Here is a 13,299-nt window from a genome sequence, read left to right as displayed (position 1 = left end):
ATAATAAGACATGCAATCCTGAATGTATGGACTCACTCACTCCTATGTCGTCGCCTGCCTCCTCCCATTCTTGACCTTCTTCTCCGCTTTCGCCTCTTCCTTGGTCTTCCTGTTCTCCTCCATTCTCCTCCGCTTCGCTGTCATGTTCTGTCCAGCCTGGCCCTTGTGCTTTTCGTCCCTCCCTGATCCAACGCCCCTCTCCTTCATCTCAGCCTCGTACTCCTTCGTCCCTCTCATCGCCTCTTCTAGCGTCGGTATCCTGTAACCCTGCTTCTTCGCCAGTGCAAGCCGCTCAATGCTAACTTGTCTACCCTTCTTCGCACTCCTTACATCCTTCAACAACCTCTTCTCCACCTTGATCTTCTCCAACTCCTCCGTTGTCAACACCTTCGGCCGGTTCTCCACTGGCTCGCCAAACGGCGCAATTATGCTGGTGACTGCGTGGTGGATGTTTTTGCTTGTCCGGTGACCAGATGTAATTTTGACGACATCCCCAGGTACGAGAGAGCTGTTGGGATCTCGCACAAGATATGTTCGGGGCGCGGGCCATTGCTTGCGGAATTTCGTGTTCCATTCTTGCTCTGCGACTCGCACTCTGACGGCGCCTTTCATGAGCCCGGCGGAGACGACGACGCCGACTTTCTGCGAGTGGATTGAGGGTGGCAGGATCGTTTTTGCGCCTGCCTTCACGGTGCGTGAGAGCAGCGAGGCCATGGTGGGCGTGTGTGTGTGAAGTGTGGTGGGTTCGGAGGTGGCTGCGGAGGTCTCGTGCGGGAGCGCTCGAGGCGCGGCGGTGTGTGTGAGACGTCTGTCAGGTATCAAGAAGGCAAGCGAATGCGTCCTCGGTATGTGCGTGGTAGTAAGTGCTCGTGTCGTGTCGCTGCGCGCCAATTGATGATGCCCTCGACGGTTGTTAGCCTCCGCATAAAAAGTGAACGACAGCCGCGCGTGCCAAGACTTCACTCCGATTGGTGAGTTAGTGCTATCGTGTCCCAAAGCTCCCGCATTAAACAACTATCCAGCTTCCACGTTTGACTTCACCCGCACCTCCACCCTTACTTTTCGCAAGTCTCTTGCTTCAATTCTGTTTTACATCTCATGTAGATATTTGTCCTTGAATTCCACTTGGATAACTCCGTCCACTCTTTCGGCAAGTTAGACACCCTTGCGGTGCATTAGAGAGCAGGATGCTCTTGAGAATAGCACTGTTCTTTGCGTGCTTGGCGCTGCTCGTGCTGGCTACTGAGGATTACTACAAGGTTCGTGGGACTATGATCCCCGTGAGACATCCTCCAGCTCAAGCAATTTACTAACCAATTGTATCACAGCTCCTCGGCCTCAGGAAGAATGCTACCGACCGCGAAATCAAGAAGGCTTACAAAAACCTCAGCAAGAAATATCACCCCGACAAAAACCCGTACGTCGAACATCTCAAACCATGCGTATTGCCACCTGTGCGAATGTAACTGACCCGAAGCAGTGGGGATGAATCAGCAAACCAAAAGTTTATAGAAATCGCCGAAGCGTACGAGGTCCTCAGCGACGAGGAACAGCGAAAGATCTACGACCAGTACGGCCATGAGGGCATTCAACAACGCAAGCAGGGCGGTGGACAGCGTCAAGGAGGAGATCCGTTCGACCTCTTCTCGCGCTTCTTCGGTGGCTCAGGACACTTTGGACACCACGGCGGGGAGCGACGGGGACCAAACATGGAAGTACGAGTCGCCGTTCCCCTCCGCGACTTCTACAATGGGCGCAAGACGGAATTCACGATTGAGAAGCAAGCTGTATGCTCGGCCTGCGAAGGTTCAGGCTCAGCAGATGGCCACGTAGACACGTGCGACAAGTGCTCCGGAAGAGGTGTGGTTATACAGCGTCAACAGCTTGCTCCTGGACTTTTCCAACAAGTGCAAATGCACTGCGACAAGTGCGGCGGCAAAGGCAAGACCATCAAGCACCCATGCAAGGTCTGTGGCGGCAGTCGCGTCGTCCGCGAATCCGAGACTCACGATCTGGAAATTGAGAAGGGCATGCCCAAGGGTGTGCGCATCACATACGAGAACGAAGCCGACGAAAGCCCCGATTACGTTGCGGGAGATCTCGTCGTACATCTCGCAGAGCAGGACCCTGCACTTGGCGAACAAGATCACGAGCGTACAGATGGCACCTTCTTCCGCCGGCGCGGCAAGGATTTGTTCTGGCGCGAGGTCCTGTCTCTTCGGGAAGCATGGATGGGCGACTGGACACGCAACGTCACCCATCTTGACGGCCACGTGGTAAAGCTCTCCCGCAAGCGCGGCGAAGTCGTGCAACCCAACACTATCGAAATCGTCAAGGAGGAGGGCATGCCAATATGGCACCAGCAACTGGAAAACAACGAGGGCGAAGTATACGGCGATTTGCACGTCGAATACGTGGTCGTACTACCAGACTTGATGGAAAGTAAAATGGAAAAGGACTTCTGGGCGACCTGGGAGAAGTACAGGAAGAAGGGCGGTGTCAAGCTAGACGAAGAAATGGGCAGGCCCGAGGGAGGAATCAAGTTTCCGAAAGAAGATGAGGGGCATGATGAGTTATAGTCTGCGTTGGGACGATGAATGCATTTGATGAGGCGGGATACCCGGGAGAGGAGTTTGGTGTCTTATATGCAGTGCATTGATAGAGTTTGAATATAGACGAAAGTATGCTTTATATTCGTGATTGCTGGTCGGTCGAATCTCCCCATGGATGTTACCGTGTCATGATGGTTGTCACCATAATTTCGTCGCAGAGGCCATGATGAGGGATCACATTAGGACTCTTATGAAGATGCTCTCCAGGTTTCACAAACACCACTGTGCAGTTAACTTACATGACTTTATAGACCTTCACGCACATATCTACGGCAAGAGCGGGGTTTCAGTACACTTCAACAAGACGGATTGATCGATCTCAGTGGCATGCGGTACTCCAGTGAGTAGGCTGGCAGGCGAGGTTGTTTCCTGATGAAGACCTCATTGAGGCGAACAGTTCGGTAGGTAGGTGCCACAACAGACAGTCAAGCACCACAAAATTCGGTAGTCAAATCGTCTCTTCCGCCCCATCTACTTCCATTTCAACTTACCATGTTCCTCCCAAACGCGCTCGTCGTCCGTTTGTTTGTTTGATTGCCTGCCGCCCCACTTAAACCGCGCACTCTCACCTCGCCTCCCAAACAAACCATCCTTTTAGTAAACAAACCTCTCACTGCCATAATAGTATTTCTATCGATTAAATCAAGAATCCATTATCAAACCACCGACATAAGAAGTAATCTGTTGATCCCTGGATTTGACTCTGGTGCCTAGGCTTTGGAGTGGACCCGTGATGTGAGATATGTTCTTTCGACAGTTCGACTCTGTTAGCAGCCTGCGAAGGGCAGGGTGGTTTGGTTTTTGCGCCTATTTTGCGCGCAGACGACAATTTCTTGAGAAAAGGACGAGAGCGAGAGCGAGTGTTTTCGAGAGGGAATGACACAAACTATATCGGAGTAGGAATGAGAAGGACCTCAGGAAGCATAAGTACTTTATTGAACCGTTATATTTAACCGATGAACTTCTGTGTCACGAGAGATCTAATGATTATGCGGCATTCAATCAAGTTCTTGGTTTAAGGAGGAAGAAGGAAGAGACTGACCTTCCGTTTAGGTCACTGCGTTACTCAAAGCAGTAGGGTAAAGCCCTGCTAGCAGAGGGTATCTAAATCATACCATGATATACTTCTTGTCGACCTCGAGAAAGAGCAGAAGGTCTTACTAACTTCAGCAACATGGACAAACCTAAACTGGGTAACAACATCTTATGCTTGGGCATTGTTTTGGATCAAGAAGACGGAGTAAGGCCTCTTGACTTGCAAAACAAATCGGCCATAATTCACGTTGCAAGACTGCTGCAAAGTTGTGCAGGCTGGAGAAGTTGTGAGGTTGAGCACGGGAGCATTTACAAGATGTTCTATTTATACACCAAGATTATAAAGCATACATTTTTGGAAAAGAGCTAAATACATGGCCGCACTCGCATTGACCCCAGCTAGCCTCGCTCAGTCGTTGGTCTAACATCTACCTATCAATTGATGATCAACGCAAGTTCCATAAAATCCGTGCAGCTCATGCATATTTCATTGTCCAGTAGTCGCAATACTGGTGCGCCTGATGTTCTGGCCCACGCGAAAAGCAATCTAAATTGCTGACATTCAGATTCGACAACGTACTCGCACACCTCACCAAAGGGATTGGCGACCTCAGGAAGTGCACGGGTACCGCCAGCATGCGGCTTGAGTCAGGACATGAGTCCTAAGCTGTAAAGAGTGCGGTGGAGGAGGCGCTTTCCCCTGTCTGTAAAGTAAATTTGAAGGCCAAGAGGCAGGTGCCATGCTACCATAGGTAACAAGGTTACGGAACACGCGATTGGTATGGTGTACATGGAGTAGTGCGCAAAAGTGCTAAACGCAAGTTGGGAGCGGTAAACACGAGGAGATATATAGTGAAAGGGTTCGCTCATGCTGTCTTTACGAAGCACAGTTGGCGATATCGTTGAGTACAATGAGGTACGATACGGAATACGATGTCATTGCACAAGGCGAAAACTTGGGGTCGCACGGTACAAGGTACGGCTCTCAGTACCCTCTACACCTATGGAAGGTCCACATGTGGAAGTTTCTGACTGGCTAGGTCCCTCGACAACGCCAGAAAGCCAACATCATTGACCGAAGTTACCATCCAAAAGCTGGCCGAGTTCGACCAAACCGGCGGACACCCACTTCGACGCTTTTACTTCCGTGCCCTTGTCGGTGTTCTGGGGCCCATCATCGTCACTGGATATTACCTCGCAGTCTGGCGATACTACCTTGCTCCGATCGATCCCAACAATCCTGTGCCATTCGGACCGGCTGGGGCAAAATGGATCCTTTACAGTTGGTTCGTTATTGGTGTCGTCGGGCTGAGTCTCAGCAAGTACGGCCTTGAAGGTGTTGAGGCCAGTATGTTAATGGAACCTGGTTGGAATCCCACCAACGGTATGAAGCTGATGATGCATGGAGAGAAGACCTGGAGCGGACCTGGAGGATGGATGAGGATAATAAATTGGTCTTGGCAGCTCAGCAGAGGAAGTGGGAAGCTGGAGCTTCCATCAGCGTTGTGGTTCTTCCTGGCGTTCCCGAGCATCTTCATCTTCATTGCCTATCCTATATCTGGATCGACAATTGAGATAACCCAAGGACATCTTCACGGCCGAAATGTCAGCGGTGGGCCTCCAGTGAAAGGCTTCTCCTACTCAAACTTCAACGAGCGGAATGTGGCGGATGTTTCTGATGGGGCTAGGATCATCTGGCAAAATGGCTTAGACACTCGCATCCTAGGCTACGGCGCTCTATACACACCTCAAGGGTACGACCGGTCCTCAAATACCTATCTTCGCAAGTTACCTACGGTCCTACCCAAATATGACGGCGTGACTCGGGTCTTCCTTGCCGCCCAAGCCGCAAATCCAATCGAGGGAAACAGCTGGGGCCTTTTGATGCAGTACAATTGCAGTATCGTCGACCGTCTCCAAGACTTTCGCATTCTGAGCCATCGCAATTCTTCTCTTTACAGACCTAACGTTGGTGGCTCGTCGTCTTACCGGACAAAGAATGGTTCCGTTAGCATCGAAGTCAAGAATCAGACCGATACTGAGTGGACATACAATGCGTATGGCGTCATGGAATTGGGATATGAGGTCTGGCCCGACCCGAGACGATTGAGCGTCGCAGATAGCAATGCGATGTTCAACAAGAATACCGCGTGCTACTTCAACCAGGTCGAGAACATCACTGGCGACTACCCCGGTATTGAGCAAGAACAAGTCTTCGAAGCGATACTTTGGCAATCTTTGCTCAACAAAAGCACGTTGAGCGGGCCATCAACTGCCCATCACTACAACTTTACACTCTCTCACAACATCACAGAGATGTATGGAGCATATAAGTTGAGCAACTTTTTACCGATATTCCGAAGCTCTAATCAGACAAACTCGACTACGTCAGTCTCTCCTCATCCCATGAGCGCAATCGGCGTCCAATGCAAAGCCAGCAGCAACGTGGGCACTGCAGACATTGATGGAGTCACATCAACATACTCGAACTTTGTGCGCACCGATACGCCAATCAACAACCAAACTCAACGCTGCGCGTGGCGATTTGGAGCAAACGTACCCAGCATGGTGATGCCTAAGCTCAAAGACCAATGGCTATCAACATTATTCACATCCGTAGCCGCCCCGCCTCCCTTATATGCTTCCTACACAGACGATCCTTCGAGTATTGATGCCGGCACTGGATTCTTGACACAGTTGAGCTACCTCCAACCTGAGCAGTTGAGGCAAAGCATGTTGCGTGCTTATGGTGCATACGCGGTTCAATTGATGTACAACGGCGGTCAGGGCTTCACGGGTAGAGATGGCTCACATGTCGAATTCCAAAACCCCAACGTGACCGAGTTCCAGTCTGGAACTGTGATTACGCGTGGCATCATGCCGGCAGAAGTCCCTTTCACCCTCTTCGTGGCTTGGGCTCTGGTTGGAGCTATCCTGGGCGTGAAGTATGGCTTTAGGAGACGCTGGAGTGCGATTCTGGACGGATACACCATGTTCAGACTTGGAGCTGACTTGCCAGAGGACATGAAGAGACAATTCGCTGAACAGTCAAATACACTGGAAGTTGAGGGTTGTCATGGGCTGAGTGGTGTACCTGGACTTGTAGGTGACACAAAGCCAGATATGTGGCTGGGTCACATTGGCTTGGTGGGGAGCAGTGTCGCCGCAAAAGACAAGTTGTACGAGTAGTGTAGATATAATAGCATGAATAGATAACCAAGAGGTACGACCTTGAAGTATGATGTTTGAACGGAGCAACGTTCAAGACTATGTACATATAACAACACGTCAGGGTCTCGTTACGGCATTGAGATTTTTAAAAAATGAAATCTTAGAGAGATGTATTCAGGAGAGAATCCCAACGCACTCGCCCACCTGTGATTTACTTTTTTAGCTTCAGTTGATGTACCGGTATCAATATCACCTACGAGAACCGTTCAGCCTCACTCTACTTGTGGAAACCGCAATCACAATCACACATGATCAAGCCAATGCACAAGCGAATCACGGTCCAGACTTCCACATTACCGAAACATCGGTCGTAAGCTCGATCATAAATGCGCGAAAACCGTTGTCAGCTCGGCGACCACAGATCCACGTATGCTAGCAGTTCTGCCAATCAATAAGGCAGCATAGAAGAGAATGTTCGCGCAATGCATGCAAGCAGCCACCATTCATCATGGCCCCATATTGATGCAGCGGGCCGCTTAGGGTAATCGCATAAAACAGTCGCATCCCCGATATGGTCGATTTCGCTTCGCGCATACGACTGTGCCGTAACGGTGCAGCGGGTAACAGCTTCCGCGATCCTGCAGGCGGATGATGGCTTGCTGTACCAAGTCAACAACAATGGAATTGTGAAGCGATCATGTATGCTGCAGGTCGAAGTATCATTCGGGAAAAGATATTCGAGGACCCTGGGACGTTTGAGAATTCAGTCCTTCAAACCATTCGCTTGATTCACGTCAATATGACTCGACATGAGGTACGTCATATCTTAGAGCTTTTTCTCGCCCTTAATCACATCTCTTACGAGCTTCAAGCCCTCGACCGCGAATCGCTGCATGTTCCCTTCTCGATCACTGCTTCCAGTCTCCACTTCTCTCGTCACAGTCTCGCCCCCATCCCTCGCAATAGCGAGCGCCACATATCCTGGTGTGCGGTTTCTGGTCGTGCCACCTGTTGGCCCAGCGGTTCCACTCTCGCTGACGGTATACGTGCTCCCCAATGTCTTACGCGTATGCTCTGCAAGCCCGGAGACTATTTCCGGCGTGGGACCTTTGTAGTTCTCAATGTGCTGGGGCGTCCAGCCTGCGAATGCGATCCGTGACTCGAGCGTGTAGAGAGTCAGGCCACCTTTGTAGTATTTGGATGCGCCTGGAAACGAAAGCAGCGTTGCAGAGATCAATCCACCGGCTGCCTGTTGATTTGTTAGGATCTAGACGAGCTCGTCAAGGGATGGACCTGCAGTCTCGGCTACTGATATTGTTTCATTTCTCTCTTTTAGGAGAGTAGCTACTTCTTGCACGATGGCCCTGAGCTCTTCTGGTGGGAATGTTGATGACGACATGGTCTTAGCTCGAACGGATAGCTTCAGATAGACACGAGTGAGTCGAGATGGCGGAGCGAAGATACGTAGAGCGGGTAACTTGTAATAGATCAGCACCGAGGTTAGAGAGCTTTGCACCGAAGAAGGAGCTGCGCCGTACGGTGGGGTAGCTTCCTATGACGTAGCGTGGGGTAGCTTCATCATCTACTTCTGCTAGATAGCTATGTTACACTTGCAACAATACACTTTTGCGGATGAAGCCATTGCAGTCTCAAATTAAAATCATATGTAGTATACACGATCAATCATTGGTCGAACAAAAATCTCTCCTCCCCTTTCCTGACCAACCGAATTGGAATGGAGACACCCCTCAGCTGTAAAGTAACGATGCTGGCCATCTTTTCTTTCAAATAGTAGTCTGCCCTATCGCAAGCCTTTTGGTATAGGTCTCTTCTCTGCTTGCCACCCTTCGGCATCCTCTCAACCTCGTCGTCACTGGCAAAATCATCCACTGCCAACTCGACACTGTACTGTGTGAAGATGGTAGCCATAACAGCCATCACCTCTACCTGTGCAAAGCGTCGGCCGATACAGGATCTGAACCCGTCGCTGAAAGGAATATACGCGCCTTTTTCGGGCTTGAAGAGCTGCGAGGACGTATCTTCGCCGGACGGACCACGGAGTTCCTCTTCGTCGTAGTTAATGTCTACGAAATCATCGCCATTGTTCGAGCTTGTGAGCCAACGCTCAGGTCTGAAGCAGTCGACGTCTTGTATGCCTTCATTACTGGGCGAGTCTGCGGGGCCCGGCCAATACTTTGGGTTTCGATGAATAGCGGAGCTGAGCCAGACGTGTGTTCCACCTGGAATAGTGTGCTGCTCTCTCCCAAGAGTGATTTGCTGCGGCCGTCCCGGCGCAGTGGACTTAGGTATGTTGACGATGGGCTGTAGTAGGCGAAGAGTCTCGTTCATTACTGCTGCTGTCATGCCAGCAAAGAGCTTCGGAAAGTCTTCTTCGTACGTCCAGTCCTGTATGGGCTTGCCCTGCATGCAATTTTCAATATCCTCTTGTAGTCGCCTCTGTGAACTCCAATTCATGGCCAGGTATATCAGAGAGAAGTGTAGAGTATTGGCGGTTGTCTCGTGACCAGCAAGCATGAGCACAAACGCATTACCAAGAAGGTCGCTCTTCTGTAGTTCTGTAGTCTTCTCATCGAGGATGCCGCTTCCTCGGATAAGTGCTTCGAAGAGATCCATACCATCTGCAGCATTACCAGAAGCTACCTGCTTTTTTTTGAGCTCATACAGCTCGTCCATGTAGAGGCCCCATTCAACGACTGCCTTGCCAACCTTGCGGTGAAACTTAATCGGTGACTTGACTATTCGAATTGGTTAGCAGCGAGCCTGTACTACGCGTGCTATGTGTGACTTACGCAGATATTTGGGAGGAATGATAATGGTCCACATGATGTTATGCAGTAGCTCGCCTATTGCTTCACGGTAGTTCATCTGGTGACCAGATGGCGTCTCAGAGCCCACAAACATGGATCTGCCCTCTGTTTTCCTGTCTGCTACCGGAATCCCCTCTTCATGCGGCCAGACCACGCGTACATCAAAGCCTGCACTGCTAATGATATAGAGGGCGAGGTTCATTGCCCCGTGAGATGGGTCAGCTACCGTCTTATTGCCACGACCGTCGGCTCCAGTCCACAAACCCAGCAATGATTTGGCGTGATGAATCGATTCTGTGAAAACCAACTGATTATTCTTTTCTCCAAAACTGGGCGCAGCGAGCTTGCGATGCATGCGCCATTCTGGGCCTTCGGTTGAAATCAGATTTTTTCCATAAATATCGAGCGCTTTGTACATGTCCAGTGGCTTGGGAAAGTCAGTCCGCCTTGTTGTGATCTGGACCATTGCCTCGGCATCGGCCACGAAGCAAGAAATCCTCGTAGGTGATGCGACAAGGAAAACATCTTTTCCGAGCCTCTCAAAAGGAGCATGGCCAATGCGATGACCCCATTCTGGATGAAGAATACTAGGGGCGTTGATTAGACCAATATCAGAAGCACGTATGGCAAGAAGCATACTCAAACCATATGCCGCGGCAAGAAACCGGGAGGATTTTCTTCAATATGGCGATCCAAATGAAGAACGTGGACAGCCAAAACGTGCTGAAGACGTTGCATGGAGTGATTACCACAGGCAGACCAGAGCTCTTTGCAAGCGCAACATTACGCTGAAGATTACGATAGGTATTGGCGAAGAAGTAGGCCGTGATAGCGGCTATAGCACAGACGACCAGGGTAACCGCCATGACGCAACGCTTTGTTTCTGTCCCGAGACGACGATTGAAGGCACGGTATAACTCAATGGAAAACGTAATGATTCAAGGACACGGAGAAGAGGTTGTGGAAGGGTCGTGAGCGTGTTGTCCGGATGACCTCTTTCCGAGCATTAGTACGGTAAAGTTTGTTGTGACGTCTCCATGTGTCCTTTCGTGTCTTTGCCTCATAGGTGTTTGAAGGGGTTCGCTTAAGATTCAGCACTCGAACACACACATTGCTTCTCTTGCGCTCAAAAATTAGGCGCCCTAAAGACTTGCTTATAGGTACAGCAACTACAGATGATATCTGGTGTGCTGGGTTGTCTGGATGAGGCTAGGGCACAGGTCTTGGCGACTTCCTGGCCTTTTTTTGACAGCCACTTGCAACGTCCCACAACAGCAACACATTTAACATTCGTTATCTCGCTTCCCCAGAAACACGTGCGCATCAAATGTGTGAGACACATGTGGCACACGGCGTAGCTACACAACGGACGTGCACAAGTCAAACCCGTCGTGCGCTCGTCACAATCTTGCAGTACGAAAACAGAACGTAGTCTACTACTGGTCAGGTGGACGACGACTCGAAGGATCATCGGAAAATGAGTAGCGAGCGACCCGGGCTCCGTGTTGTGTACCGATTACGAAATCCCTATGCTGGGCTGTTAGTAGAGCTTCTGCTGACAATGTCAATCCGGAACGATAGAAACATTCACGACCTTGTACTATCTTGCCACGATGCAACTCAGGTGAGGCCTGCATACTACAGAATGCCAAAGTGGACAAAATGTTGGATCTAGCATACTTGCCTCTGGACACAAGTGCACAGATCGGCAAGGGAGCAGATCCGACGCATCGCTTCGACTTTTTTAGACGCTGTGTCGCGGATTGAACCTGCTCACCGACTCGGAGGCAAGACGCAACTAGGCTTTGCCTCGATATCGTGGCCTTGCAAGCTTGTTCAGAGCAGCGGTGACTATCGACGCTGGCGCCTCTTGGAACTAGGCGTAGCCTGGGAGGTGGCTGAAAGGTCTGCATTCTCACCGGCACATACGCTTCACATTATAACTCTCGATCGCCCGGAGACGGGCCTAAGCATCTCGACAGCGGGTTGAAGCTATCGCAAGTTGTCATTATGCCGTATCCGACAGAGTTAAAACAGCCGGGCAGACTCGGCCCTTCATGATCCTCGGCTTAATACCGTTGTTGTTCCTTGCTCAACACGGCATAGCGCCTGATGGAACTGCTTGCCCTTTCAGTGAATGCCGGGCAGCTGACCACTCTGACACGAAATCTAGGTTACTCGAGATCGGCTATCATGCACGTTTGAATCTTCACGTGTGCGCTTCAAGATGCACCAACAACACATCGGAGGGTTGTTGAACCTGAAATCAGTGCTGGCGTTCTTCTGAATGCTCTGAGGACGGACTTGTTCCTGAGTTCCTGACGCCATTGAGACGGCCTCGGGATCAGGCGCGCTAGGATTGAAGATGGGGTGGGGCTACTACTATAGCTAGAGATCATGGCGGCGCCTCTCCGGGACTACCTACCGGGTCGATGGATTGTCAATTTGCTCAGCGCAGCGAGTGGCATCCAGACGCCCAGCTGTCAATCATTTGGCCAGGAGTCTGGCAGTGATTGCCAACTAGGGGTGCTGATCTTGGGCAGCAAACCTCTCGGGTATGACAGAAGCTGGAATTACGGGACATTCGGAATGCCTGAATCGCAATAATGGCACCATAACATACTACTAGGATGTTTAGACCATTAACCCGTAACAAGAGCAAGAACTCATGTCACGGCCGCCAAGAGCAGGGCACCGGAGCCAGGCTGGTGCTTGTACATACAGTCCTGCAGCCCTCGCTAGTCAGCAGCGCCAGCAGCGCATCACTTTCCACGAGGACTTCTCGAAGACGGCGTATTTGCGCTAGAGTAGAGCTAGCAACCTCTTGGAGGCAGATGGCGGCAGTCAGAGTCGGTGTGCTCGGATCATGTCCTTGGACATGTGCATCAATTGGCTGTCTGAGCGGAGATTATCCGGGCACAGGGTGCTGAAATGCTGCACTTGCTACAGCAGGCGGAGGAGCGCGCATGCGTCACGAAACAACGAGCGCAGCAATAATCATGTTGCAACATGCAAGTCACGTTACCCGAGCAGCGTCGCCATGTCGACTGGGCTGTCGCGGCATGTCCAGGACATTTGGCAGGCTAGGACGGAGGGTGGCGGCAACGCAACGGGAGCGACGTTTGCTGGCCGCAACGGCGCTGCTGGCTGTGAGAGGGCGACGCGGCGGGTGAGGGCATCGTCGTGTTTGATAGACGGCGGTCTCTGGCGTCCACGAGAGCGTGTCCGCACGAGACGCATGCTGGCGCGTTAGCTCCAGCCCCCCGGGCTTGGGTCCATGGCTTGCGAAGCCTCTCCAGGCGAGCTGCAGTGCAGATGGATGGCAGGATGGCAGAGACCAGACGTCGTCTGAATCGTGCTCAGTGCACTTACTCGCCTGTGACACCCTGGTGCCAGTCGCAGTGGCGGCTAGACTGGCCCCTCCTGGTCGCTGTCGGCAACCCCAATTCTGCCATTGCAAGCCAACGTCTTTCCGTGTTTCTTCCAACTGACCTCCCGTGACCCTGCCCTGCCCTGCCCGCCCTGCCCTGCATCTGCGTGCACCTGTTGCGCCCGACCTGACGCTAGCTGTACCGGGAATACCTAGTCGGCCTGCTTTGCGCTGCGCTCCTCTAACTGATCTGTCCGCGGCTCATGTTAGTTGTTTAGCAGCG

At 51.4% G+C, this 13,299-nt stretch overlaps 7 protein-coding genes across 7 annotated transcripts; 2 read left to right on the top strand and 5 right to left on the bottom strand.

Annotated features, from left to right (window-relative positions):
- Positions 1-42: 42 nt before the first annotated feature.
- SNOG_03074 (hypothetical protein) lies at positions 43-714 on the bottom strand (the record flags this gene model as incomplete). Its single annotated transcript, XM_001793609.1, has 1 exon — positions 43-714. One exon carries the CDS (start codon positions 712-714, stop codon positions 43-45), a length of 672 nt encoding a protein of 223 aa, XP_001793661.1.
- A 473-nt stretch (positions 715-1,187) lies between these two features.
- On the top strand, positions 1,188-2,579 carry SNOG_03073 (hypothetical protein; the record flags this gene model as incomplete). Its single annotated transcript, XM_001793608.1, has 3 exons — positions 1,188-1,259; positions 1,329-1,389; positions 1,513-2,579. 3 exons carry the CDS (start codon positions 1,188-1,190, stop codon positions 2,577-2,579), a joined length of 1,200 nt encoding a protein of 399 aa, XP_001793660.1.
- A 1,031-nt stretch (positions 2,580-3,610) lies between these two features.
- SNOG_03072 (hypothetical protein) lies at positions 3,611-3,830 on the bottom strand (the record flags this gene model as incomplete). The annotated part of the gene is made up of 2 exons (XM_001793607.1): positions 3,611-3,649; positions 3,774-3,830. The coding sequence occupies 2 exons, from the start codon at positions 3,828-3,830 to the stop codon at positions 3,611-3,613; spliced, it is 96 nt and encodes a 31-aa protein (XP_001793659.1).
- Positions 3,831-4,558: 728 nt separating this feature from the next.
- SNOG_03071 (hypothetical protein) lies at positions 4,559-6,836 on the top strand (the record flags this gene model as incomplete). The annotated part of the gene is made up of 3 exons (XM_001793606.1): positions 4,559-4,623; positions 4,688-5,898; positions 6,040-6,836. The coding sequence occupies 3 exons, from the start codon at positions 4,559-4,561 to the stop codon at positions 6,834-6,836; spliced, it is 2,073 nt and encodes a 690-aa protein (XP_001793658.1).
- An 808-nt stretch (positions 6,837-7,644) lies between these two features.
- SNOG_03070 (hypothetical protein) lies at positions 7,645-8,217 on the bottom strand (the record flags this gene model as incomplete). Its single annotated transcript, XM_001793605.1, has 2 exons — positions 7,645-8,067; positions 8,167-8,217. The coding sequence occupies 2 exons, from the start codon at positions 8,215-8,217 to the stop codon at positions 7,645-7,647; spliced, it is 474 nt and encodes a 157-aa protein (XP_001793657.1).
- Positions 8,218-8,446: 229 nt separating this feature from the next.
- SNOG_03069 (hypothetical protein) lies at positions 8,447-10,112 on the bottom strand (the record flags this gene model as incomplete). Its single annotated transcript, XM_001793604.1, has 2 exons — positions 8,447-9,574; positions 9,629-10,112. 2 exons carry the CDS (start codon positions 10,110-10,112, stop codon positions 8,502-8,504), a joined length of 1,557 nt encoding a protein of 518 aa, XP_001793656.1. The 3' UTR covers positions 8,447-8,501.
- A 2,054-nt stretch (positions 10,113-12,166) lies between these two features.
- On the bottom strand, positions 12,167-12,886 carry SNOG_03068 (hypothetical protein; the record flags this gene model as incomplete). The annotated part of the gene is made up of 3 exons (XM_001793603.1): positions 12,167-12,268; positions 12,369-12,543; positions 12,672-12,886. The coding sequence occupies 3 exons, from the start codon at positions 12,884-12,886 to the stop codon at positions 12,167-12,169; spliced, it is 492 nt and encodes a 163-aa protein (XP_001793655.1).
- Between the last annotated feature and the right edge of the window lie 413 nt (positions 12,887-13,299).

This window comes from Parastagonospora nodorum (genome assembly GCF_000146915.1).
Source record: "Parastagonospora nodorum SN15 chromosome Unknown scaffold_4, whole genome shotgun sequence".
Taxonomy (NCBI): domain Eukaryota; kingdom Fungi; phylum Ascomycota; class Dothideomycetes; order Pleosporales; family Phaeosphaeriaceae; genus Parastagonospora; species Parastagonospora nodorum.
This window is presented reverse-complemented; position numbering and strand designations above follow the sequence as displayed.